The 28,000-nt window shown below is 38.1% G+C and overlaps 3 protein-coding genes across 3 annotated transcripts; 1 reads left to right on the top strand and 2 right to left on the bottom strand.

The window, feature by feature from the left end:
- LOC120768194 (WD repeat-containing protein 75) lies at positions 1 to 28,000 on the bottom strand. Its single transcript, XM_040094765.1, has 11 exons — positions 27,634 to 28,000; positions 27,198 to 27,581; positions 27,029 to 27,136; positions 26,718 to 26,850; positions 26,208 to 26,618; positions 25,968 to 26,146; positions 24,829 to 25,909; positions 24,621 to 24,762; positions 24,378 to 24,538; positions 24,093 to 24,296; positions 1 to 768 (listed from the first exon to the last, which is right to left on the bottom strand). Exons 1-11 carry the CDS (start codon positions 27,723 to 27,725, stop codon positions 301 to 303), a joined length of 3,363 nt encoding a protein of 1,120 aa, XP_039950699.1. The 5' UTR covers positions 27,726 to 28,000; the 3' UTR covers positions 1 to 300.
- LOC120768195 lies at positions 5,290 to 6,716 on the bottom strand. Its single transcript, XM_040094766.1, has one exon. It carries the CDS (start codon positions 6,639 to 6,641, stop codon positions 5,358 to 5,360), a length of 1,284 nt encoding a protein of 427 aa, XP_039950700.1. The 5' UTR covers positions 6,642 to 6,716; the 3' UTR covers positions 5,290 to 5,357.
- Positions 15,911 to 20,305, top strand: LOC120768196. The gene is made up of 2 exons (XM_040094767.1): positions 15,911 to 16,193; positions 19,450 to 20,305. Exons 1-2 carry the CDS (start codon positions 16,095 to 16,097, stop codon positions 19,570 to 19,572), a joined length of 222 nt encoding a protein of 73 aa, XP_039950701.1. The 5' UTR covers positions 15,911 to 16,094; the 3' UTR covers positions 19,573 to 20,305.

The raw sequence follows: 28,000 nt of genomic DNA, 5'->3' as shown, positions 1-28,000 counted from the left end.
ACAAAATCATGTATTTGTATTATATTACAACGGATGTAGTTTATATTTTAAAAATATTTCATTGCAGTCATAAACATTAAGTGTTGCGCAGTTGCAAAGTAAATGAGACAAATTGATACATTTGTGGTTTGAGTGTTTTACAGTTATACAAAATTGTACATATTGAAACGGATTTAAATATATGTATTTAGCTTAGTAGGAACTAAGCGTTTAGAAAAAACGATTACTGTAAATTGTATTATATTAATGTTAATAGCAGTTGTAGTCAGATTCTTACTAGCACTTTAACTAATTATTGTTTCAAAACTCTAACTCTACACTACATGCTGAAATACGTTTCAACTGTGCCTCGTTGTCGTGTCTCTGCTGAGCTAAAGAACTTTTCGCCGCATTTGCATTGATTGCTTCGCTTTTCACAATAAAACTCTTCCGTTTTTCCATGGCAGTTGCCTCATCGACCATCTCGACATCTTCGTCATTAGTTGTGTTGCGCTTCGTCTCGTTCGTTTTCACTTTCACTTTTGCAGCGTCATCCAACTCTTCCTCGGCACTTTCATCATCATCGGTCGAGTGACCGTCATGTCCATTCATAAAAACAGCCGCCCCACCATTAAGCATTTTTCTTCTATTATACAAGGGTTTGTTGGTTTTCTCCGCCTGCACTGCTTCATCTTTCTCTTGCGTATCGGCAGTTTTTAAGAGAGACTTCACAAAATCGGCAGCCAGCAGACTTAGTGGCGGCATTGTGTGTGTGGACATTTCAATTAGCTGGAATAAAAAAAAAAACAACAGTTCCATAAGGATTTAGTATTTTTAATGGCTTGGAAGATATTATTAGATATTGCGTGAGAAAATATTGTAATGATAATAATAAATAAAATAATAACATTTATCCGCAGAGGCTTATCTCGGGAGCCAAATATGGTTGACCGTTTTCATGATTTGTTACAGAGTATTATATCGGGTGATTTTTTAAGAGCTTGATAACTTTTTAAAAAAAAAAAACGCATAAAATTTGCAAAATCTCATCGGTTCTTTATTTGAAACGTTAGATTGGTTCATGACATTTACTTTTTGAAGATAATTTCATTTAAATGTTGACTCATGTGGTTTCAACAAGATGGCGCTACATGCCACACAGCTCGCGATTCTATGGCCATTTTGAGGGAAAACTTCGGAGAACAATTCATCTCAAGAAATGGACCCGTAAGTTGGCCACCAAGATCATGCGATTTAACGCCTTTAGACTATTTTTTGTGGGGCTACGTCAAGTCTAAAGTCTACAGAAATAAGCCAGCAACTATTCCAGCTTTGGAAGACAACATTTCCGAAGAAATTCGGGCTATTCCGGCCGAAATGCTCGAAAAAGTTGCCCAAAATTGGACTTTCGAATGGACCACCTAAGACGCAGCCGCGGTCAACATTTAAATGAAATTATCTTCAAAAAGTAAATGTCATGAACCAATCTAACGTTTCAAATAAAGAACCGATGAGATTTTGCAAATTTTATGCGTTTTTTTTTAAAAAAAAGTTATCAAGCTCTTAAAAAATCACCCGATAGTTTTGTTCACCTAACGGATGTACGTATCACCTAAAACTAATCGAGATAGATATAGGGTTATATACAAGGTGCGTTCCAAAGTAAACAGGAGTTCAAAAAAAGAAACAGAACAAATGCTTTTTCAATAAAATCAATTTAGTTTATTCAAAATAGTCTCCTTCTGCTTCAATACAGCTTTTGCATAGTCCAAAAGCATGTCAAACGAGTGTTTTAGCTCGTTGGCCGGTATGGCCGCCAGTATGCCGGTGCAAGCCCTTTGAATGGCCTCTATGTCTGCATAACGCTTTCCTTTCATGGGCAAATGCATTTTTCCGAAAAAGAAGAAGTCGCACTGTGCCATATCAGGTGAATACGAGGAGTTGTTAATGGTTAATATGTGATTTTTGGTCAAATAATCGGTCACATGATGTCCTTCGAATGTTGGATTCTGAGCAATTTTTGATCGTGTTTGGTCAAAATGCGATAAATCGATGTTTTGGAGATGTCCATGACCACCACTTTGAAAGCGTTGAAACCACTCGTGTACTCTGCTACGGGATGGGCAATCATCGCCATAAAATTGTTTCATCAATTGAAACGTTTCGGTAAAAGTTTTACCAATTTGAAAACAAAATTTAATGTTGGCTCTTTGTTCGAAGCTCATTTTCGCACCGATAACGCAAACATACTGACACTTAAAACGCAATAACTTCACTCCCAATCAATAAAATATCATGAAATACTCACTGGACAATCGATAAAGATAACAGATACTAACGCACCAGTCGACATATAGATGGCGCCACCAGGGGGCGCTAGATTCAAAAATGTTTACTTTGGAACGCACCTTGTATATAAGTATAAATGATCAGGATGACAAGAAAACTTGAAATCCGGTTGATTGTCTGTCTGTTCGTCCGTGTCCGTACTGCGTCGAATACTTTCAGAGCTGGAGTGTTTTAGTCGCTGTCTTTTAATTCGCTAAACTACAAGTATGTCAATGTCGTCGTATATCTCATACAGCTCATCGTTCCATCGAATGCGATATTCGCCGTGACCCACGCGCAATGGACCATACATCTTTTGCAGAACTAATAAATATAAAATATTTCCCTGGCTTGATTCCTGCAAGTTTCAAGAGTATAAAATGTTCAGTTGCACCCGAACTTAGCGCTTTCTTACTTGTTGCCTTAAACTCGGTCACAATAGTACTCTTTAAAAAAAATCAGCTTTATCGGGACAAGTCGAGCAATATATTCTCCAAAATCTTTCGGACGGACACGCAAGAGATGTCGAGCTCTCTTGCCATCTCTCTAACACTTGCCTGACAATTTTCTTGCACCATATTTTCCATTTTTTTTTTAATATTTTCATCAGTTGTAGGTCGTTTAGAACGAGGCATGTTCGTTGATTTGTGTTTTTGATAAAACTGAACCCCAACATTCACAACAATTCTACACACGAAATTCGGTTAGAAAAGCAAAATTCGAGATAAATTGTTTGTTCGATATTTTTATTCATTGTAAAAATTGTAGCGCACTACTGAGGTGGACCGACTTAACCAACTGATTGGACCGACTTAACCAACTGATTGACAGATCGTATAGTAATTAAGGACAGCCCTGTCAACTAAGCAAATTTAATTTCAATTTTCAGGTGCTCTTCTGTCTCAATGTATTTCGCAAATTTAAAGTGAATACAAATAATTAGTTCTTTTCGGATTCCAAAAAATCTTTATAAACTGAGAATTTCCGATTGAAAATTTGGAGGTTTTCCGATATTAAGTGAAAATAAGGTGGCAAAATAAATAGCTTAAAGCAAATTTGGAATATAAAAATATTAGGTTAGGTTAGGTTATCCTAATAGGAATCTCACTTGGACAGCTTAGAACGCCGGTCCGGCTAATGAACACACCGAACTCAAGACGCAAATGGAGATCCAACTTGGTCCCATTCCATTGTAAACGGGGCAAAGGTGCCCTCTCGTCAATTAATCCAATGCTTCAAGTCGAGCATTCCGAAATCAGCTCGTTCGATTCAACAGTTTTGTATAAGATCTTTGCACATAAGGTCGGTAAAGGAAAACAGCTTTACTAATGAAACATATACCAAATCCTTAATTATATTAATATTCTTAATTAAATTATTAAGAATAATTGCTGGTTGTAAGGTTCCCCTGATTTTTTTCCATAAAATAGGTAAGTAATTAACCAAACCACCAGCAAAGGTGCCCTTTCTGGCTAGCTCATCGGTGTTGCAGTTACCACCGATTCTAGGCACCCTAAAGAGCCTAATGATGAAGAAGCTGAATGAATTTCAAGTGTGCGCTGTAAGACGCAGGAGAGCTGAGCATATGAAGACTAGCTTTGAGCGCACTGTTAACGAGCTCAACACAAGTATTGCCGCTCCGCGGCTACCGACATCTTAATAACAGCCGTTGCTTCCTGAAAGACAAAGTTCGGTCGCCTAAGGCTAAGGTTGACAGAAAGCTCCTAACAGAAAACTCTCTCTAAGACATTTCCTTCTAGCTTCGATCCATAAAAAAGCTCACTATTCCTCTTCCAGCCACCTCATTTACGTATCCTTCGACGGCATGTGAGTGGCCTTTGCGCGACCCAAATTTTCAGGACTAAAATTGAAGTAGGGGGAATTTTGGGGTAATTGTGCGGCTTTCTTCATATGCTCAGCTTTCCTGAGTCTTACAGCGCACACTTTTTTGTTATTTCAACTTTCTTCTTTTATGGTATGAAGCCGAAATGATTTTTTTTTTTCAAAAATTATCTTCCCTGGTCTACTCGTTTTATAAAGATAATCATACTTTGTTTAGTAAAGCTCAAAGGCCCAACTTGGATAATATAAAAAGCTTGTTTGTAAATAATTGCGTAAGTATGTGTAAATTTAATTTTACTATAAAACATAATTTTTCCCCAAGTGAATTATATGAGAAACTAAAATTAAAATAGCGGCCGCCTAGAGTTGAGCTATAAGACTCATATTTGAGGATTTGTATACCCTGAAGAGAGTATATTAACTTTACTTCGAAGTTTGAATCCGTCAAAAGGAACTGCCGAATAAAGAGCAGGGTTGATACAGCCGTCTGTCCGCCTTTCTGTAAAGATATACGCGAACTGGTCTAATACATACCAATCTGAAATCAAGTGCTTGTGTGGAATGTTCTTCATTTGTGAATTTATTACAACAAACAGCAACATTTGGGTTCGTAAGTTGAAAAAATTGTAAAGAATCATTTGAAGCACTCCAATGTACATTAGTATTTATGAATATATATGTATATACATATGTATTTATGTGTGTACTTAGCGAAAAATACGACTAATACGTAAGTCGATCGAAGGATGCTTTTATTGCTACCAGATTATTTATTATTAAAACGCAATTCTACGAAGTCAATAAGGCATTTTTTGCTACTGCACCAATAGGCTTTTTTTCGCTTAGCGACAGTGCATAAAGAAAAAAATGCATACGTAAAATAATAAAGCAAAACAAAAACAATTTACGATTAAAAGTAAACAATTCCGCTATCAATAGCAATTTGGGGGCGCACCTGGGAGCAACTAATATCAACCGTGATGACAACAAAAAGAAATAACAGAAAATTAGTGTTCAAAGGTACACATGCATTATTTAAGAGGGGCGATCGAGAGGAGTTAAAAACTTTAATTCTAAATTCAATTAACGAATATTTAAATTTTCGTTTTTTGGTAGAGGATTGAAAACCAAATATATTAGAACAATTTTACGAATATTTTTTTCTTCTATTTTGATTTCCATTCATCAAACGTGCACATTTACAAAAACTAATTTCGATTATTTAACACAAAAGTATCGACAAAATCTTCCAGCATGTCCGTCATTCTTTCCCGGTATATGCCATCGGTGCGAAAAGCTGCCAAACACATCTCCACACGTTTGACATCAAAAAAGTCGGTGAAACCATTCGCCGACGAGGTTACAGCTTCTGCCAGTTCTGGCGGCAGAAGCGTCAAGTGGGAGAAAAATAGACTTTCAATAAGTCCAACAATGCGGAATTTGCCTGCGGTCTCATTGAACTCTTGGCGCTTCAAGTATTCTTCAATATTTAGTTGCTCCCGCTCCAAGTATTTGGACATAAAACTATAGTAGTCATCGAGTAATTCAGTTAAATATTGCCTACGGAAGCTACTGCTTGTCGGTATGGTGAGTATTGTTATCACATCTACCATGGGTGGTGCATAACGGCTAAGCTGAAAGTCCACCAGACGGCACTGTATGGGCGTCTTACTAGAATCGCCATACTGAAACATGGCGTTGTTCGCCCAAAGATCGCCATGACAGAATACGTTTCGATATTTGTCCGACGTCTGTGCTAATTCGTAGATTGCAGCCATGCGTTTCGGAAACTCCATTAAAATAAAGTCCAAATCCTCTTGATATTTCGGCAGTAATTTTATCAGTTCCGCAAATACTCGATTTGCATTATTGAAATTTTGTTTACGCACGTGAGTCTCCGGAATGCCCAACGGATAAGCGTTCTCCACCACAGCCTCGGGATGTAGCTCATTCAACTTACGTCCACAACGCACTTCATAGATTATGGAACTGGCATGCAGCGCTGCAAGTGTTTTCAACACACAATGTAGGTGATCATAGTTGAGAATGCCGTCACGACCGGCGGCCATGCGGAATTTCTGATCCGCAAGATGTTCGAAGACAAGTAGGCGCTCGTCCGCGTAGTAGCAATTAGGCGCCACATGTGGTATAATTTTTTGCAATTGAGGCAATATCACACGGTATACGCTAACCTCTTTTTTGTAGAGACCAAACTCTTCTACATACTCCATACGAGATGCCAATTCCAATGGTGGAGTTTTGGTGAAAAAGCGCACTTGTTCCAAATGCTCATTTCCTTCGACATCAACTCTGAGAACTTTGAGCGTGAGGAACTGGTGACGACCAAAAAATCCAGTGACGGTGTCTGCGTTGGCAGAATGCTCATAACTGAGAACCTCTAGTGTACGTGGCTGTTCGAACTTATTGTACTTGTAATAGCTCTGGCAAAGTCTACGCAAAGCATCGTTGCTTAACTCAATTGTAGCTGTCATATTGTGAAAACGCGTAAAACTAAGGCGCACTTAAGAATGATAATTTCAAATAAGAAATCTTCTAGATATAGTTTGAACTGCATAAGATGCTGAAGCTGAATGGAATCCAAATTTAAAACCCTGGAAGTTTTGTGTGCTCACTATTAGCAAGCTTTGCCTAATTCAGTTGGGAATATAAGCGTTTGGCGAACTTAGAGGGAAATATCTTTTATTTGAGTTGAGATATGGTAATGCAAATAAGATTTGCACATTGTTGAATTTGCTTAAAATATTTAAAAAGTAGATAATTTGATATACAATTCTTGGTTTAAATTCTCACGCCATTCCATATCTAAGATGTTGTATAATTGAGCCTACAGTTGAGATCATAAAAATATCATTTCAAGACAACCTAATAAATTCGTCAAAGAAATCAAGAACGTTTTCTAAGTTGTTAGTGTCTTCACAATTCTTGTCAATTGATCATTTCTGGCAAAGCTCCAATGCTTCAAGTTCAACATTCCAACATTAGCTCGTTCGATTCGCCAATTTTGTAAAATAACTTTGCACTTAAGTTCAGTAAAGGAAAACATCTTTACTAACGAAGCATATACCAATTGTTTAATAATATAAAATAAGAATAAATGCTGGTTGCAAGGTTCACCTGTTTTTTTTCGATCAAATAAGTAAGTAATTAACCAACACCTCCTTTTCTACTACAAAACAAGAACTAAATGAACAATAGTCATAACTAATTTTTGTAAGCAGAAGTACAAGTTTTTTAAAGAAAAAAACGTTTAAGAATTTCAATAGCACTAAATAAAATATACCCTCAAAGTATAAATCTACGTCTCAAATACTTGAAATTCATTTAAGGCGTGTCTTTATGTACTAAGTGAGAGTGAGTGTCCTAATAAGTGAGTGAGAAGAATAAGTTGGTATTTTTCATTTCATTTCATTTCCTAATTTTCCGCTAATCGCTGTACTTCAGAAGATGTTTGTTTCACTTTATAGGAAAGATACATTTTACTATCTCTAGTAACTATTTACACACAATCCCACGTTATCTGAACCGACCGGCTACCATTATGTACACATGCAATGAATCAAAGACACTCTATGGCATATAAATAAACTGGCGAAAATATTCTTTTATTTTTAGATAAATAAAATATTTGTTTAGTTTTATTTATTTAGATTTAACCAACAAAAATTTGTGTGAGTAATCTTTACAAAGAGAACTTCCGGATTACTCTCAATAGGGTCACATTCGGAGCCTCCGAGATATACCTTTATGACACAATTAGAAACTAATTAATCCCAAATGAATATCTTTTGGCTATAGTTAATGATGAATTCGTTAAATCTTTATATATGTACATGAATACAGTTAGTCTACTTTTGTAGGTATTCGGTTAAAAAGAGTAGAATTAGTCTCTACATAGGTCATACTTAAACTAAAGCGAACAGTTTGAACCATATAAAAAGAGCAAAAGTAGTGTTTGTTTCATGTTTCTTTGAACGCGTGTTTCTTCAAATTTCGCGTTTTGATAACATATTGCTTATTGAAGGGAAAAAATTCAGTTGAAGCAATAAATTGGCTTGATGATGAGTTTCCCGACACTGCCCCAAGAAAATCAAAAATCAAAAATTGGTATGCTAAGTTTAGACGTGGTAAAATGGGTACCGTAGACAGTGAACGGAGTGGACGCCTAGAAGAGGTTGTTACCGACGGAAACATCAAAAAAGTCCATAAAATAATTTTGAAAGTCCGTAAAGTAAAATGCAAAAAAGCCATGAATTGGGCTTTGAGTTGCCTCCGCATTCACCGCATTATCCAGATCTGCCCTCCAGCGGCTATTACCTGTTCTCAGATCTCAAAAGAATGCTCGCTGGGAAGATATTTTCGTCGCATTATCGCCGAAACTGATGCCTATTTTGAAGCAAAGTACTTATCCTACTACAAAAATTTTATCAAAAAGTTGGAGAGTCGCTATAATTAGTGAGTCACCCCTGGAGGGAACTACAAGTATGTTGAATAATAGGTATGAAGGAAGGTAGGAGTGAAGCCCTGTTGTCGTTCGGGCTCAATTAGCACTGGCTGTGCCATTTTGTTGCACTATTCGTAGACCTTTTATATTTACTATCACGTTTCAACTTCTCTTTAAAATCATTTTGAGGTTTCGATGAAGCTACATACGTATGTCCGATATGCTTTTTGTGGACATCCATTCAAGGTTTGGTGCTTGACGGATTCCATATGTTCTGTGTCGGATCTGTGATAGGGATGGGCATTCACAGAGAAAGTGGAAAACTGCTTCCTTGTTCCCTGCTATACTTTTCCTAGACCTATTTAGTAAGTCGTTAGTTCTTTTCTTGTCATATGTTGTCCATAATTGTTTAGTTATATTATATTATTGTTATGTTTTTCCATCTTGTTGAAATTGTCTATTGATTTCTATTTTGATCGATCCTAGGGGACTTGGCATTAGCTCTGAATCGGATTCCTTAAGGAAAGCTACTGCTTTTGCCAACTCGTCTGCTTTTTGAATAATAATAAACGGATTTTGCCAAAAAATGTTTTTTACTATGGTAGGCCGGGGGAGTTTTCAATTAACTTATTAGAATATCGAGTTACTTCCATTTCTTTTTCGTAGATTTCAATGATACTCGTATTACATGAAATCCAAAACAGGGGACAGAAGTGCGTTAAATATGAAAGGTTTTTGAAAGAAAAACAAAAACTTTTTTTGGGCAAGAACAAAAGAAACAAATTTGTAAATGTATTACCAAAATAATGGTTCGGTTATCGAGACGGATCGCGAGCTGCGTCCAATATTCTGTTCGCATAATCGCCAAGAAGAGTCGGTAATTCGGGCAAACATGGATCGGTTTTGCATCACGTTTGCTTTAGTGGATAATGCTTATCCTCTGAAGCAGACGCTATTCCTGCTCTGTGGAGCAGAGTATCGAAGAGAACCTGAATGAGTACTTTCGCCATCGTGAGTTACAATTGAAGCCGTGCTCATCCACTTCATGGAGGATTTTGAAGATGGATCTTGGTTTGCGGGCTTACAAATTCCAATTCACAATTCAAAAGAAAACTTTGTTCAGTGATGAAACTCCTTTTGATTCAATGGGTACGTTAATAAACAAAATTGTTGCATTTGGAACGATGATAATCCACAATCCATTGCGGAGACGATTTTACATCATCAAAAAGTCACTGTTTGTTGAATCATTGGTCTATATTTCTTCAAAATTTTAACTGGTCTTAATGTTGCATTCAATGGGGAACGCTAGAGAGACTTGATTATTGACTTTTTGTGCCTGAATTGGATGATGTTGATGTGGACGACCTTTGATTCTAACAAGAAGACGCTACCTGCCATACAGTCTACGAAACAATCAATTTATGGTAGGAAACTTTTGGTAAGCGCATTATCTCGCGTCGTGGGTGATGGCGTGACCTCCGAGATCGTGCCCTTTAACATCGCTGTACTATTTTCTGTGGGCTTAAGTAAAGTCGCTTATTTACGCAGATAAACCCGTGACGATTAAAGCCTTGGAAGATAACACTCGGTGATTTATTGCTGACATACGCCCCCATAAATAAAATATATTTATATATAATAAAACAATATTATAAAATATTTAAAGATAATGGCACACGCTTCACTTTCCAATAACAATAGCCAATAATTTAGGCTATAATAAATAATCGATGATGATTTTCATTTCTGCTTGAAAGCCACATGTCTCATAAAAACACCCTTTATGTACACTTCGTATTTCACGGTAGATAATTCTAAAAATACATTAAGCAACAAATTAAATTGTTTTGCAGCTGTCTAATAGAAGTGCGGATCATTATAAGTAGGCACGTAGTGAAGTATATTCCATAATTTGCAAGGAGCAAATGACTAACGGTCAAAGTTCAAGACATGATAGTGTCCGATAAGCCTATCGAAACCCACATGTTCCATTTTTATTGCCTAACTATGAAATCATTTCTTTTTCAAGAATTTCAAATTTTGTTTTTGCTAAAAATACATTGTATTTCGTTTTTTCAATTGTAATCAAAATTAATCATTAAGAATATATGTATGTATTTTCATATACGGATACTTCTATGTATAGTGAGTTGAAAGAACCAAAGCTATTAAGAAGTCATCAGCGCAAGCAAGCGAAGCATTCTTATTTCCAATAATAACAATTACAAATATCAATGTAGAAACAAGAGAGAGGTCAACACAAGAGAAGACCTTAAGTACAGTTGCACCGAAGCTAGAATACCCTTCACAAATAAAAAAAAATCCATACAAGAACTTTTTTTTTATTTTGATCGGTCAGTTTGTATGACAGCCATATCCAATAGTGATGCGATCTCAACAATTTCTTCGGAGATTGTACCGTTCCCTTGGATAATAAACCAAGCAAAATTTCATGAGAATATCTTAACAAATAAAAAAGATTCCCATACAAGGACTTGATTTTTATCGGCCAGTTTGTATGGCAGCTATATGTTATAGTAAACCAATCTGAAAAAATTTTTGGGATATTATATTGTTTGCTTGGAGAATAATCCACACCAAATTTCGTGAAGATATCTTGTCAAATAAAATGTTTTCCATACAAGAACTTTTTTTGATTTTGATCGGTCAGTTTGTATGACAGCCATATCCAAAAGTGATGTGATCTCAACAGTTACTTCGGAGATTATACCCTTCTCTTGGTTAATAATCCATGCAAAATTTCGTGAGATTATCTTAACAAATAAAAAAGATTCCCATACAAGGACTTGATTTTGATCGGTCAGTTTGTATGACAGCTATATGATAAAGAAGGCCGATCGGAACATTTTCTTTGGAGTTTATACCATTGCCTTGGGTAATAATCTATACCAAAATTCGTGAAGATATCTCGTAAAATAAAAAAGTTTTCCATACAAGAACTCGAGTTGGAACGCTTAGTTTGTACGCCAGCTATATGCTATAGTGGTCCGATATCGGCGGTTCCGACAAATAAGCAGCTGCTTGAGGAGAAAAACGAACGTGCGAAATTTCAGATTGATATCTCAAAAACCGAGCGATTATTTCGTGTATAGTATACAAACGGACGGGCAGACCGGGAAACATGGCTAAATCGACACAGCTAGACACGCTCAAGCGCTATTCACATGGCAAATTTAATACACCACGTTTGAGGTATAACAATGTAAGTGATAGCGCAATCGCTTTGAACTCATAAATATGAAGAGCCAAAAAAAAATCGTACAGCTGGTATTGAGTGCGCACGAACTTTAAGGAAACTTTCAGCTGCTCTCTGGTTAAAACTGGACTATACATGTTGGAACATACGGAAGCTGCTCATAGGCGAACAAAGAGGAAGCTAAGCAAATGAAATGATGTCGAAGCCGGCATACTGGCGGTCTCCGGCAAGGAGACTTGAGTGCGGAGCAAAGAAGCACACACATTTCCTAGAGATATGAGCGAGATCTCGAGAGATCTTTACTAAAAATGCCATGGAAAAACAATTGAAATGCAACAACAATACATGAAGAGAACAGTATGCGTATTCAAGTACAACGGTACACATATTTCCTATATGCTGGGCAACCCCACGAGTAAATTAATTATATTTTCCAAATGAACTTAGTGCAAACCGGCTATCAAATTATCTAGTTCCCCAATCAGCTGCAGCTGACTAAAGTTGAAGGCACTCTTCAGAGCAGAGGAGAAGCGTCTTCACGACACATCAAAAATATGAGTAATGCTCGTACTTTTATTGATGATGATGACGATGATAAAGGCACAAAAACAAAACGGACAGTCATAAAATGCGTTTGACCTGCTATATAAATAATTAAGAACAAGCTCAAGCAAGTCAGGGACTGAAGCATTTAAATAGTTAGTTAGCTGGAATTACAGTTACAATCATCAGCAAAAGCGCATAAAAAATGGAAATATAAAGCCAATTATAAGAAAGAGATACTATATACATATGTACATAAGTGCATATCAGTCGAATACATAAAGCCGGCACAACATAACACAGATCCGAAATATAAACCACTACAACCGTTATATCGCTGGAAAGAGAATTGTTTCTGGTGTTGTTGGCAAATACACGCGGCAATTAGTTCAACGAAAAAACGATGACAAACTGCTCGTGGCGCCAAAAATGTGTATAAACTGACCAGCAACCCGGTAGTTAGCGCAAGTGCGACCCGAAAGTGCTTGTACGGTGGAGAAAGCGCGAGAAAAATATTAACGAATTATCTTAGAAGCTTTACGCACGCAAGGAATTGGTTCTATTTTTAGGTGTCAAGCAGCTACTTCGCTGTTGCCGAGTAGGTTTAAGGGTTCAAGGAACCGCTGAGCAAGAATTCATAAAGAGTAAATATAGAAATACTAATGGTGGTCACCAATCGACAGATAACGAGAACTTTTCAAGCCTGCTTTAGACAAAAAAAATCTTAGCCATTATACTTAAGTATATTCCTAAACCATAAATAAATTCATAAGAGGGGCTCTACCTCCACCAATAATTCAGAAATAGAAATATACAACTACTAATCTGCCCCAGCATGGGTTAGTTAGCAGAGCCACTATATGGCCTTGAGTTCGCTGACAGTGAGCTAAAAGCTAGTCAAGAGGTACATGACCTCTTCCTTTGTTGTTGTTACAGCGGTTACCTAGTCCTCGTTGGGATGGTAAGGATTAGATAAATTATCATCACGGTCATCCAACGGTAGGCCCAGGAAGCGTCCTGTTTCCTCGGAGTCGGACCATAGGGAGAGGGGTGTCAGATGTGTAGGGTTTGCAGGGCATGCAAAGAGGTGGTAAGTGCCATGCAGGTTCTCGTTGCACGTTGATATGTCAGAGTCGATTATGGATAAGTAGGAGTGTAACCTGCTATAGTATCCAGAATGAAGCTGCGAAAGAGTCAATTCTCGCGGCAACTCGAGCTCGTGGTCTGCAATGGGTGGTGGTTTGGCTCTCAGCACGCCATTCACTGAGTGGAAGTCGGTGATTAATGGATCTATTCTGAATGGCGGTCAGTGCATGCCTGAAGTTTGTTGCGTCCGAAGTCTGGTCGGCATATTGTTTTATCTCATCGACGTACTTAGTTGAGGAAGGACCTCTTGATGCTTCTAGGAGGCGGATCCACTACAAGCAGGTGACTACAGGGATGATTTCTACGAAAGCAACCCAGCAGAAACTGTTTGCAGAGGAGTTCATTATGCTCCTTAACTGGTTGGATACTGACCTCATTGTGCGGGTGTTCGATAGAAGACATCAAGAGGCATTCCTGTGTAGTACGGATTGCAGTGTTCTGTATATGTTGCCAACAACGTTTCTTTGTCTTTTCTCCATATGCTGCCGGCTAGCGACTTGAGGATTTTGTGTCGGCTTTGTACCTTGGCAATAATCGCAGACGCTTGCGGAGTGAAAGAACACAGGCTGTCGCATGTCACACCTAAAATCATAGGGTGATTGACAGTCGAAATTTTAACACCATCGACTGCAATACTAAGGTCAATTCTGTACTCTTTCGTCCAGTTAGTGAATATGGTCGCTGTGGAATTAGTGGGTGCGATTGTTTATTTCCGCGCATCGAGGAAACGAGAAGACGCCGGATTTTTTCGGCTCGTGCAATTCAGTAGGCATTGATCAGCATCGGTCAAGGGTGGAAAATGTCCATTGAACTACTATCTCTTAGCGATGCTCACAATAATACTTGTTCCAACTTGAAACTGTACTATTGGTATTCACGAGAGGCGGAAAGATTTTCACAACACGACTGAAGCATCACGGTTGTCATACTTTTACGAGCCTGGCAATTGGCTGTAATTAATATTAGCCATCTCAATGTATTGGTGTCAGACACTAGGCGTCCATATGTGATGGTCTTTTCTATTCATGCCTAGCTGTCTAAGTTTTAATTTTTTTCATCTCAACGTAGGTTATTTAGGACGTGGAACGTCGCCATTTAGCTTCTGATACGAATGATACTTTAAGGAATAACGCTATGAACGAGTTCGTTCGCTAAGCGTATACCTCAAATTCGACTACAAGCTACTATTTCCAAGCTTCTCAGGCACAAAAACTGATTCGTTAGTAAAAGATTTATTTCAAACCAAGCAGACAAGATAGTAATAGATTGTGAGGGTTGTTCGAAATTTGAAAGAAATCACACGCACGTGAGGCGTGGCTTTGAAGTTTTGAAATCTAATGTAAAAATACTCCCTACTCCCCTCTTAAATTTTGATTTTGAAAAGTTAAGAACGTTTGGCATTTTCTACTTACACTTGTTGTACTGGAGTGCACACATAACCTACAACGCTGAAAAACATTGAGAGAGTTGCTGCTATTGCTCCCACTGCCAAAGCGATACGCAAATAAACAAGTTATGGTTGGAAAAACTGAAGAACTCGAACGCCAGCGAAGTAAACAAGTGGCGCAAAGAAAGGAAAATATTGAAACAAATGAAAAGTGAGTTAAAGTAGAAAAGAACTTTGCAGTTAAGAAGCGAAAAACAGGGTGAAAAATATATGCGAATGTAATGGCTATTTATAGTGCAGTAGTGATGTGCATCTCAAAGCTGGTGGAGCGCTCAGATCAACGAATGTGCAACACAGTAATATTCGCTAGTTGCCGCCGCAGACTGTCACAGCAACACGCGTTATAAAGCGTGCTCACTGCCGCGACAAAGAAGCGCTTTGGCTCTGCATGGCAGACAACGGTTGTGGAGTAAAAGCAGTGGGTACGGTGACAGTTATCACCGCCTTCGTTCTTGTCGTCGTGCGAATAATGCTAACATCGGGGCTCGCATATAAATTGGAATGCAGGCAACACCATGTGCGATAATTTCAAATTGTCACTCGCACTCGGCAGAACAAACGAAAGAGCAAACGCGGTTCAACGCGGCGTATGAGGCAGGAAAAAATTAAAAGAAAATTAAACTTAGAAAAAATAAAAACTCAAACGAAGTAGCGTTATTGTGCGGCACAGACTTCAAGATTCAATGAACAAAAAAAATATGGAAAAAAATATTAAAAAGAATAAAAAATAAAATAATTAAAATAAAAATAATATTAAAATAAATAAAAAAAAATAAATAATAAAAATAAAAAAAAAATAAAAATAAATTAAATAAAAAAATAAAATAAAAAAAAATAAAATTAAAAAAAAAATTAATTAATTAATAAAAAATAATAATTAAATAAAAAAAATAAAAAAAAATATTAGTAAGAAAAAAACATTTAAAAGTAACTGCAACAACTCTAAAACTGAGAAAAAGTGTAAAGAAAGAAGTGGGCGAAGAGTCACATTTTTAAATAGTACACAACAACAAACAAAACAAGTGAAATTAGTGCCAAAATATATGAATTATATATAACATATGTAATTCGACTAAAAATCACAAATATATAACGCATAAATCATAGCTGCAAGTAAGAACAACAAAATGCTACCCAAAATTTTTCACATAATTGCTATTGCGCTACTGGCTTTATTCGCTCTAATGCCAACAAGTCAATGTGGACCGTTGCCAAAAGTGGATGAGGTAAGCATTTGAAAAACAGTTAACTTTGGTTGCACAGTTGCTACAATACCCTACGCGGGTACAAGTTTTCTTTCAAGAACTAGATTTCGACCGATCAGTTTGTATGGCAGCTATATGCTATAGTAGTCCGAGGTGAACAATTTCACCGTATATTGTATTGTTGCTCTGGAAAATAACCTATGCCAATTTTCGTCAAGATATCTTGTTAAATAAAAAAAATTTCCTTACAAGGGCCTGATTTGAACCGTTTCGTTTGTATGGCAGCTATATGTTATACTGGACCAATCTGAAATTTTGTTGTCGGATATTGTATTTTTGGCTTGAAGAATAATCGACATCAAATTTCGTGAATATATCTTGTCAAATAAAAAAGTTTTTCTTACAAGGACCTAATTTTGATCGATCAGTTGGTATGACAGCCATATCCAATAGTGATCCGATCTGAACAATTTCTTTCGGAGATTGTACTGTTGCTTTGAATTATAAGCCATGCCAAATTTCGTGAAGATATATTGACAAATAAAAAAGTTTCCTAATTTTGATCGATCAATTTGTACGGTATAGGGTATCCGACTTGTCCGTCTGGGTGTTACAAGCTTAATGTACTCTGTTTAGTGTATAAAAATTTGTTTAAACTCTTTATGTATATGCCTAGGAATAGAAATTTTTATAAATAAAACTGTTATCATGTTATATGACCTCCACCACTGACGCACGATTAACTAATAAATTGACAAAATCTCTTTCGAGAAACGTGTCGAACAAGACCGTAAACACACATTATAAGTAACGAAATTGATTTAAATTAAATTATAACGAAGACATCCAGTGAACAAAAACGTGTACAGAGAGATGTTTTGACTTTGAAGTGATTCTTCTCTTAAACTATTTCAGCTTTCAAGCTGACAATATGATAATCTTTCGTATTTTTATAAAATTTTAACTTTGCAAAAAATTAAAATATCTCACTTTTGCAAAACAAAAAACACTAACGTTGGCAACACTTTAAATCCAGTTCCAGTCAAACTGTATTCAAGGGTGATCCATTTTGGGCTTCCTACCGCGGCTACGTCTCAGATGGTCCGTCCGTAGAGTTTAATTTTCAATGACTTGTTCGAGCACTTCGACTGGTAACTGGCGAATGAAACGCGTGTTTATTCTCTCCAAGACCTGAATCGAACGGGGATTGGCCGCACAGACTTTAGACTTTACGTATCCCTACAGGAAAAAGTCGAAAGGTGTGATATAACAAGATCTTGGTGGCCAATCGACCGGCCCAAAACGTGAAATTATCGGTTCACCGAAGTGTTCTTTCAATAAATCCATTGATTCATGCGATGTGTTGGAAGTGGCGCCGCGATCACGAGCTTGAAGTCCACACATCAAATAGTGGGTTATAATGGCGCGATAACGGTCATCATTGACGGTTAATTTCTCACCGGCATCATTTTTGAAGATATGTGGACCGATGATTTCACTGGCCCACAAACCACACTAAGCCGTTGTTTTTTTGAATGAAATGGCAGTTCCTGAATCTCTTCAGGTTGCTTTTCGTCCCAAATACAGCAATTTTGCTTGTTTACAGTACCCATTGAGCCAGAAATGGGCCTCATCGCTGAACAAAATTTGGCTCGAAAGCGACGGATCTTCTGGGAAGTTTTCAAGAGCCCATAGAGCGAAGCGATGTCGCTTAGGAAAGTTGAGCGGCTTCAGTTTTTGCACATGCTGTATTTTGTACGCTTTCATTTAAAGATCTCGACGCAAAATGAGCCAAGTCGTTTCATACGCCAGTCGGAGATGCTGCGAAACACGGTCTTCTCTCAACTACGGCTACTATATTTTTATCACTGCGTGCTGGACGTGGTCTATTCGGTCGAATATTATCCAATAATGAATGCTGGGTCTCAAGATGGGTGATGGTGTTGCCAATAGTGCGCTCAGTAGGCCCATTACGTTGACCATAAGTTGAGCGAAATGGCCGAAACACATTCTTTACAGAACGAAAATTTTCGTAAAAAAGTTGAACGATTTGTAAATATGGTGAAATGCCCAACAATACTGAACAAAAATAACATGAAAGCTTGACACGATTCACTCGTGATCTGTCAAAAAACAGGCTATTGAAAAAAGTACCTCTACTTGGATCAACCGTTATTTGGTAAGCGAGTTTCTTTTGTGCCTTAAAGTGCTAAATTCAAAAGGTCTTAAAGAATTGGAAGGTTTGATGATAGTGGCACGTCCAAAAATTAACTTTCATATCCCAGGCTGAAAGTAAAGTGGCTCGGAGTATCAAGGAGCACCCCAAAATATCCGCTGTCGCTTCGCCAAGGAGTTAGAAAGAGTTGGCATTGCAAAAACCCAACCCTAAACTGTTCGGAACTTAGTGCTTTTCCGCAATTTTGGAGCGTACCATATATAAATATCGGTGTGATTTTGGTTAGCATAGTATATGTATATTGTATGTACAACAAAAAATATATTTATATCACATGACAGCAGACACGTAGTCTAAATGGCTACTTCTTTACACCTTCGCCTATATATGTACATTCATAATACATATACGCTACAAGAAACCCTACAAGAAATCTCGGCTGCTGATCGGTTTGTTGTCAGTGCTTACTTGTCAATTGACCTGAAATCTGAATTGAAATCTAGATGAAAACGTCGAAGACTCTATAAATTAATACATGTATAAAGAAAGCATCAACGTGACGAGCTGAGTTGATTTTCCATGTCCGTCTGTCTGTATACACACATATGTATGTATGCGCCAATCCCTCAGTTTTTGATGCTCTGAAATTTTCCACATGGAAGCGGCTCATTTGTCGGAACCGCTGATATAGTACTACTATATCTTATAGCTGTCATATAAACTGATCGCTCAAAATCAAATCCTTACATGGGGACGAGTAGTATATAAATATAGCTAATCAATTCCAAATACAAATACTCATAACAAAATGATAGAAAACTCTGTTCTTCGCGCTGACAAATTTTTTTCCAGCTGTGATACTCAAATGACTGGTAAAATGACTGACACGGTACTTGTAGGTGTATCATAAAGTTTTGTGTGTTTTCGAACCTGTCAGCCTCCGCATTTGCATAACTGTAGCTGTGTGTGTAAGCAACGTGCAACATTTGTTTAGAATCTGTGTAGCAAAATAAAACGCTAGAAACTGTTTGTACACAATTAACTTTTCAATTGAATTAAATTCTATTCTATTTTAATGTCTGTCTGTATTTCTCATTCCAGCAACAACTTTCGAAAATACCACAATGGCATTGTTTGCGCTACTTCAAACACGATTTATTGATGATGCGCCGCTGCCGGCATTTGCATGTGCCAACGGCTCCACGCTCCGGTAATGTCAAATGAGTACCAATGTACGGGAGACCATGGCCTCCACCAACAACACAAAGGAATGGCGGCCTCGTTGCGGACTGGTTAGCTGAATGACTTAAATGAGGCATACACAAATTATATTTGGAGGGTACGTTGATTTGTATGCCATTGCGACGGAGACATGTCACATAACACACTGCCAAAACACAACAACAACACCAGCAATAACAGTTGTAAACAAGTATATAATACTTATGGTGTATTGATCAAGGATTTACATTGTTAGGCACAAATTTGTATACTCAAATGACACAAAAACCGGCAGCCACTGACTGATTTTCAACCAAAAATACACACGTACATAAATACTACATGTGTATATAGTGTAAGCGTGACTGATTAAATAATCAAAAACACGGAAATGCCGGCAAACAATTGCTTTTTATTTAATTTTGCTTAAAACTCATTTTAATATTTTCATACATACATACTTACATATATCTTTAAAAAGCACATGCACAGTTACTTATGTGTGCTTACATGAGTATATACATACATACATATATGTATGTACATATGTATATATGTACTTGCACATTAGCATGCACATAAGGAACTGATTTTGTGGGCCGCAAAGGAACTCAAACTCGAATAAAACACTTTGGCGATTTCCTTCAACTCAATGAGATTTTTGAGAGCGATAATTCTTTGTATGCATGTGTGTGTATTTTCCATTGAGTTGCAGTGTCATTTAGTAAAAATATAAACTTCCTTATATGCATCGCTTTATACATAGTAATTCAAAAAATATATATAGCTATTATTACAATAACAAAAAATAAAAATCAATAGCTTTAAGATAATGCGTACATACATACATACATATGAACCAATAAGTAAATAAGTAGCTTAAGCCAAATGTACTTCATATAATATTCTCCATAAGCATACACATACATACATATATGTATGTATATGTACATAGATTTGTTGTTTGTACTTTTTTATGCTTAAGAAAATTTTGTATATTTTATATTTCAATAAAGTGGTGAAATGCTCTTAGATTTGCTCTCTATGTTGAGTATCTCGGTAGCCATACCTTTTGCGAACCCGGTGAATTGGTTAGAATTGCTGTTAACCACTCAAAAAAACATGTGGCAGGCTATGGCAGTTTTGTTAATAAGCGACAGTCTTTTTGATCCATATCTAGGAGTTTAGAGCAGCATAATGGACCTACATATGTAGGTCTCCATTCATAGCCTCACAAAAAATTAGTCTATTTACCTAACCTAACCTATTTGTGTTGAGTAGCAATAAAACAAGTAAGGAAGGGAAGTATTGGGTATATTTGGGCTAGGAAAAGGTCTGGACTGATTGCATTACTCAAATATAATCAGGAATGTATTTCAAGCAATTTTATGACAACACTTATACTGACCGACATATTCGATCTGTCAAAACACTGCACTCCGGACCACTACGGGATGTCTTTTGATGTCTCCCGTTGAACACCTCCACAGTGAGACGCTTATGCTCCCAGTTAAGGAGCATAATGAACTCCTCTGCAGGCAGTTCCTGTTGGGGTGCTTTCGCAGAAACCACACCTGCAGCCATCTGCTTGGAGCGGAACCGCCTCCTAGGAGCATCAAAAGGTCATTCCTGGACTACGTCGTACAGTACGCCGACCGGACTTCGGACGCAACTAACTTCCGACAGGTACTGACCGCCATTCACAGCGGATCCATCAACACCTTCACCGACTCCCTTCCCGTGAATGGCGTTCTTGGAGTCAAACCACCACCCATAGCAGTCGAAGAGCTCCAGCTGGCGCGAGAAACGCGTGTGACCGTTGCGCAACTTCGTTCTAGATACTGTAGCAGGTTAAACTCCTACTTATCCAGAATAGACCCTGACATACCGTATGTATGTCCTGCATGCAACGAGTCTCCGCATGACACTGACCACCTCTTTGCATGCTCTACGAACCCTACTCATCTAACACCCTCCTCCCTTTGGTCCGATCCCGTCGAAACAGCACGTTTCCTGGGCCTACCGTTAGATGACATCGACGACAACACAAATGACATTTACCATCCCAACGAAGATTGATTTTCCGTTAAAACAACAACAACAACCTCTATGCATGATCGATACGATAGCTAAAGTATTGCAGAGGCTGTTCTGCAGACGTTTGGAACGTCAGCTAGAAGGAGAGCTGCCTGGCTTGCCAGGAAACCAATTCAGTTCATCAATCCCCCACAGACGCAGTCGGAAAATTGGCGGACATTGCTGCTAAAGTTACAGAGGGAACCAGATGGATGCATGGCGATAAAAAATATTGCGCATTTGTCACACTTGACGTGAAAAATGCTTTTAATTCTGCTTCCTGTCCACATACCATTAGGGCTCTGGAGGAAAGAAACACACTGGGATATCTGCTAATTAGTAGCTATCTGTCTGACAGACTGCTACTGTACGACACCGGTTCAGGTTCAAAAACTACGTGGTGACAGGTGGAGTACCGCAAGGCTGCTTATTGGGTCCATTACTATGGAATGTACTATACAAGTGGTGTTACGTCTGCCTCTGCCAAAGAGGCTCAAATAATTGGCTATGCGGACGACATTGCTGTGACGATCGCTGCGAAAGAAATTTCCCAAATTCAAAACTTCTGCATTGTGACCACAATAAAAATTAAGGATTGGCTCACGGAAACTAAGCTACAGTCGGCCGAAGAAAAGACGGAAGCAGTGCTTATCACGAGCAGAAAAAAACTAGAAACGGACACCTTAAATATCGATGGATACAACGTTACAACGTAAAACTCACCGAGGTACCTTGGCGTTATGATTGATAGGAGACTGAATTTCAAAGCGCATGTTGAAAAAGTCTATTAAATACTGGTGTATGCGGCTCCTATATGGGGATAGCACTGCGCCAAATACAAATGCCAATAAGATAAAGGCAGTGTTCAGGTTATGCGCCATTAGAGTGGCCTGCGCGTTTAGAAAGGTCTCACTTGAAGCGGTCAGTATCATATCTGATCTTATACCGCCAGATTTAATGGCTTCAAAGCTAAGTAGAGTCTATTAAAAATCTAAAGCTATGATAAGCGTCTAAGGGCCGACAATCAAAAAAAGGAGTAACAGGCGAGCGTCGGAGAGTGGCAAAGAAAATGGGATACGACAGGAAGATGGACGCATAGGCTAATTAAGAATGTAACAGCCTGGATTGAAAGACAACATGGGGAGACAGACTTTTATTTGACGCGATTCTTGACGGGCCGTGATTGTTTCAGGGAGTACCTCCACAGATTCGGCCACGTTGGCGACACAAAATGTTCATTATGCAGCAGTGCCGATTGAAACGCCGAGCATATCTTTCTTTTCTGCTCGAGATATATAGTGGAAAGAACTACCAACGAACGAATAATAAACCAAAGGATGTCGTCCGACAACATTATAAGTCACTGGCTGCATTTAAAGCTGTATGGCGAAAATGATAGAGTGGGTCGCAATAGCGATCCAAGAACTCAGGATAAGAGAACGGAAGCGGAGAAGCTTAAGATCAGCTGAATAATTCCGCAGGGAGTTTGTGAAGAGGCATTCTTGCCCAGTTCGGTCCTGCAAAGTAATGCCTAATCGGCGGTCCCGCAGGCCCAAATACAAGCTAAAGCAGCCGGAGTTAAGAGTTTGGTACATAGGCGTACTGTTCCGCAAGTCCAGTAAGATTAGATAATACTAACTTGGAGTGATCCCGAAAGAGGTGTATTCTTAGCGGTCAATGTGAACCGTGCAAGCTGCCTTTCTACAGCGGCAGCTTCTTTGGAAGATTCCCCCTCCGAAATAAAAACATAATATTCGACAAGTGTGCTACAACGTTCCCACGATAGTCGGGTCTAAGTAACCAGAATGGACCCGCACTTTTTTATACGGTCAAGGACTGTCAACTTGGCAAAGTTCTGCCACTACAACAACAACAACAGACAGGAGTCGCCGTAAAATTCTAGAAAAATGGGTTAAAATCAAGTAACTTTTGTAGTTAGCAGGTGCCATGAATTCTGTTATTATGACATCGATTTTTGAATCAGATTTTATGGGCTTTCGAAGAGTATCGAGAAATAATCGAGATATATTAAAAAATTAAAAAAAAGCGTTTTAAGGGGTTATGGGTAGTTCCGATCAGAGCTTTAGACTACCTATTAATCAATTCCCACAACCGCTGATTCTACGATACCGGAATAATATTCATACAAGGACTGTTATTTCGATTTTCTAGATGATGAGTCTTCAAGGATTTGTGATGGTCCCCGCAAGGAGCTTCGATTAGAACTGGATCAACAAAAAAGTGTGTTTTGAATTTTATAAACAAAATAATTTACTGGCAAAAATAAATGTTAATCTTTCCATGCCTCTGACCGCACCTAACCTCACAAACCAACGTTAACATGAAGAATTTTTCTTGGCCACAATTAAATTAATATACATACATACATTCAGCGTTTAAAATATATCTACAAAGACTTTTATATAGTATATATAAAAAATACTCACCGATTTCACAGCCATTTTGCTTGAATTACCAATAACCAGTGGTCCGATCGGTTGTCGGGGGTTGGTCTGCATATCAGAATGTTGTTGTGTAGCAAAAGTGCCGAAGGTACTGTATTGCAACGCTTGATTGGCCGGATTACTAAAGGTAATTGGAGGCGGCGCATCATCGTCCACACTGTCTGGCACACCCAAATATTTAATTTCCTGAAATATATGTATGTACATATAAATAAACACATGTAAATATATATGATCCATTGAAACTGTTTCGGTTTCTGTATTCACCTGATCTTCTGTTAAAAAGTATAATGTGGATTGTGCCTGCCAGTCAACATTAATGGAACGGTTCTTGGGATGTCGACGTGGGAGCCAAACTGCGCCGTACAAACGGGGCAAATTGCGTCTTTGATATATGGGTAGCGGCACATTTGGTTGGAAAACGTACACTATAAAAAGTTTTAGTAAATTTTCATATAATTTTTATACAATTTGTTATTAAATTCGCCAGTGATGTTTGCTCTGACTTACATTCGTTATACTTGGTAAAGGCAGCGCATAAGTTGCTGATTGGATCGAAGGCCAAATGCTCGACAGACAATTTGCACGCCGCATGTAAACGTAGCGTAAGTAAATTGAAAATTAGAACACGCCGCTCTGTGCACACTATGACCTGAGAGCGGAAAAAATCTTTAGCTTCATATGAAATTCAAAAATGTGTTTATTACGTTTGGCTTACCAAATGAGCCCATTCGCCCGCCGCAAATTGCACCTTCGAGATTTGAGCCGTTACTGGATCAAGATCACCTATTTCTTCAGCCAGATCTGTAGCTGCTGGTTGCTTCGTTGTTGTTGTTGTTTTCTCCCTCGTTGCCGCGGAAATGTCATAATGTGTGCTAGTGCCGTTAGTAAGCGTTGAGCCTTTACTTTTATCGCCAAAGTTCAGTACCTCCATCAGTGGCAGCAGTTTTTTTTGCACCTCCACATCATATTTATTTAATCGGTTTTGATATTCGTGCATGCGACTCTTAGCTCTGTAACGTTCTCTGGTGCTCATACGCTTGAGCACATTTTCCATATCGCGGTAGCACTTCTGTTCGCCTTCTGGTAATATTGTGTCGTGCAAATAGGCGAGTAAGCGTGCGCGACCCTCGGGACGGACATTCACGCGGATACCGAGCCGTTGAAAGAGCAACACTTTATGGAAGAAGTTCAGCTCATGCATATCCATTATTTTGTTGTATAGCTGTCTTCGCGTCTCTTCGTCGATTTCTTCTGCCGACACTTCTTTGGGATTAAATTCTATTTTTTCACATTTCTCGGCAAACTTTTCGAGTTCCTTAATGAGCGTTTCGTCATATTTTTCGACGAAGTCATTCAATAGTTGCAACCAGCGTTTTTGTTTTTCCGGCGTGAATTCATCCTTCAGTGGCGACTCGATGTCTTTGCGCCGCAAGCTTACTTGTATGTGTGGCGCAACGCCATCATAACCGGGCGGTGGTGTGAGTGCTGCTTTCAGTTTTAAATTTTCAGCTTTATATATGCAAAGCGTGTTGCCATAACCAGCCGCTAGTACGGAACCATCTTGCGAAAATGAAATGGATTCAACCGGTAAGTTACGGTAGCATGTTTGCGCTACGCAATACCAAACTTTTCCTTTGTTATAAATATTGTCCGATTCTTCCAGCGACCAAATCTTGATTATGTTATCCTCACCGACGGTGGCACACAACAAATTATCCATTTGATTTGAACTAGAGAATTCGATTGCTTTGAATCCGCCTTCATGTGGCAGCTCGATATTTGTATTTAGCACGTAACTAAAACGAAATCAAATTAATAAATTACTGTATTACAACACAATCACTTTTCACGCACTTTTTTGCAGCTTCATCATATTTCCAAAATTTTAGACGCAACTCTGGCAAATGTTCGTGGTCGTTGAACACCTCACCGGTGGCCATCCAATCAATATTGAAAGCAGCCTTTGTCACAATAATGTTGTAGAGAACTTTATCAGTTTCCATAGAAAGCGCGTTTTGCATTACAATGTCCATCTGCAAGCAAATATAAATTCATTGTTGTTATATTTGTAACAGTATAGGTTAACGTACTTACGTTATACAACATGTTCTTTGTGTATACGGAGTAAAACTGCAAATGGCAATGTCTTCCATTCAGCACAAGCGTGTTCGTGCGTGGATTTAAACGTAGCCCAACTGGAAATTTACATTGTCCAGTTTTATCATTTTCCATGTAGGTGAAGTCCTGTAGGGTGCTTATCACTTTATTGTCCGTGCCAACAAAATGTACGGCATTATCTGCTGTGCAAACAGCAATTTGTGAATTATTATCATTAACAGCGAGTTGACAAATAACAGAGCCCATGCGTGGTAAAAAATTGCGTAAATTTGGACGATTAGTATTCCAATACACAAGCACGGACTCATGGCCACTACTGAAAAAACCTACGCCGCTGGGTGTGAACGCTATGCTAGACACAGCGGTGTGGTGCCAATGATAGAGGGTCTGCAAAAAAGAATTAAACAGTTATTATATTAGAGAATGTAAATTGAAAGTTTTTGAATTAAAATTATTTTCACGATATAATTTTACGTGAATACTCACAGTCTTTACTGTACTCTGACACATAAATTCCCTCCACAAAAATATTTTGCCAGTTTCGTCACCTGTGATTATCGCTTCTTCAAAAGGATGTGCGCGAACGACCGTAATTGGGACATGGTGGCCGTTAAATAACCTGCAAAAGTAAACAGAGAACACAAGTTACTTATAATACAAATGCTGCATTATGAAAAAATTTTAGGTCTAAACAATATCAATATGCGCCCTCTGCTTATATGTATGTATTTATAAATAATAAAATAATAAAAAAGATTTAGTAAAAAGCTTTGAGAAATAAATAGAGCACAATTTACCTCTTCCATGACCACGTTTTATAATTAAGGAAATATATATACGCCCCTTGTACTATAGCTATATTTTTGAATTTGCTTGTGTCCACTGCAATCAGCGGTTCGTCGGGCCTATAATTAAAGAGTAATCAATCAAAAAATTATAACAATAAAAATATCTCGATAAACTTACAACAACTTTAATTTACAGGGTACGTTTAAACGTTCCGCACTACTTGTATCCACAACGAACCATTGTACTTTCTCCTCATTAGCAGTGCGAATTGTAACAAACGCGCACGCCGTTTTGGAATTTCCATATAAATTGATTAGGTTAAAACTTAGGACTTGTTGATCTGTGTTTAATTTTAAATCTAATGTCTCTTGAAGTCGACCACTACGCCAAAACCAACGAATCACTTCTCCTTTCGTTGTGCATGCAACTAGCGTCTCATTATCGCGCAATTCCAATTCCATGGACACTAGATTACAATTGGCGTCTGATAGTTTGCGTACATGCTCACCGGTTGCCGTAGAATAAATTCGCACAACATCCTTGGAACGTATAAATATGAACCTATAATTCGAAAACTTTAGCGGTGAAACACAATTAACGCTTTACAACTTACTCTCCTCCAGGGGCAAAAAGTGGCGTATGTTCAACAAGATTGGCACCAGCCAAATATTGTAGTTTGAGTTTGTCAAGTTCGTCAAAATCCATTATGTATTATTTTCATAAATTGGAATAGTTTTGTATTACACTCTATAGCTTTTGTAGCCGAGTTATCAGTTGACACACGCCTTGCCTCTTTGCTTTGTTTGATATACTGCAATGTGTTGCTGCAATGATTATCTGAATAGATTATAGGCAGCAATCCACTGCCTTAAACACCAAAAAGTGTGGGAATATAGTTGCCCAACAATTTTCCAAACATTTATATTTTAATTAATATAAATTTAAGTTTTAATAATGGCACTTTTCACTGTTGCCCTGCA

Source organism: Bactrocera tryoni, chromosome 2 (assembly GCF_016617805.1).
Source record: "Bactrocera tryoni isolate S06 chromosome 2, CSIRO_BtryS06_freeze2, whole genome shotgun sequence".
Lineage (NCBI taxonomy): Eukaryota > Metazoa > Arthropoda > Insecta > Diptera > Tephritidae > Bactrocera > Bactrocera tryoni.
The sequence above is the reverse complement of the archived record's forward strand: the minus strand, read 5'-3'. Positions and strand labels throughout refer to the sequence as shown.

Excerpts from the sequence above, each read along its gene's own strand:
- LOC120768195 (XM_040094766.1), bottom strand. The coding sequence starts at position 6,641 with ATGACAGCTACAATTGAGTTAAGCAACGATGCTTTGCGTAGACTTTGC.
- LOC120768196 (XM_040094767.1), top strand. The coding sequence starts at position 16,095 with ATGCTACCCAAAATTTTTCACATAATTGCTATTGCGCTACTGGCTTTA. Across the intron at positions 16,194-19,449 it reads CGTTGCCAAAAGTGGATGAG|CAACAACTTTCGAAAATACC; the intron begins GTAAGCATTTGA and ends TTCTCATTCCAG.
- LOC120768194 (XM_040094765.1), bottom strand. The coding sequence starts at position 27,725 with ATGGATTTTGACGAACTTGACAAACTCAAACTACAATATTTGGCTGGT. Across the intron at positions 24,539-24,620 it reads CTTTACCAAGTATAACGAAT|TGTACGTTTTCCAACCAAAT; the intron begins GTAAGTCAGAGC and ends AACTTTTTATAG. Across the intron at positions 24,297-24,377 it reads ACTTTTTAACAGAAGATCAG|GAAATTAAATATTTGGGTGT; the intron begins GTGAATACAGAA and ends CATATATTTCAG.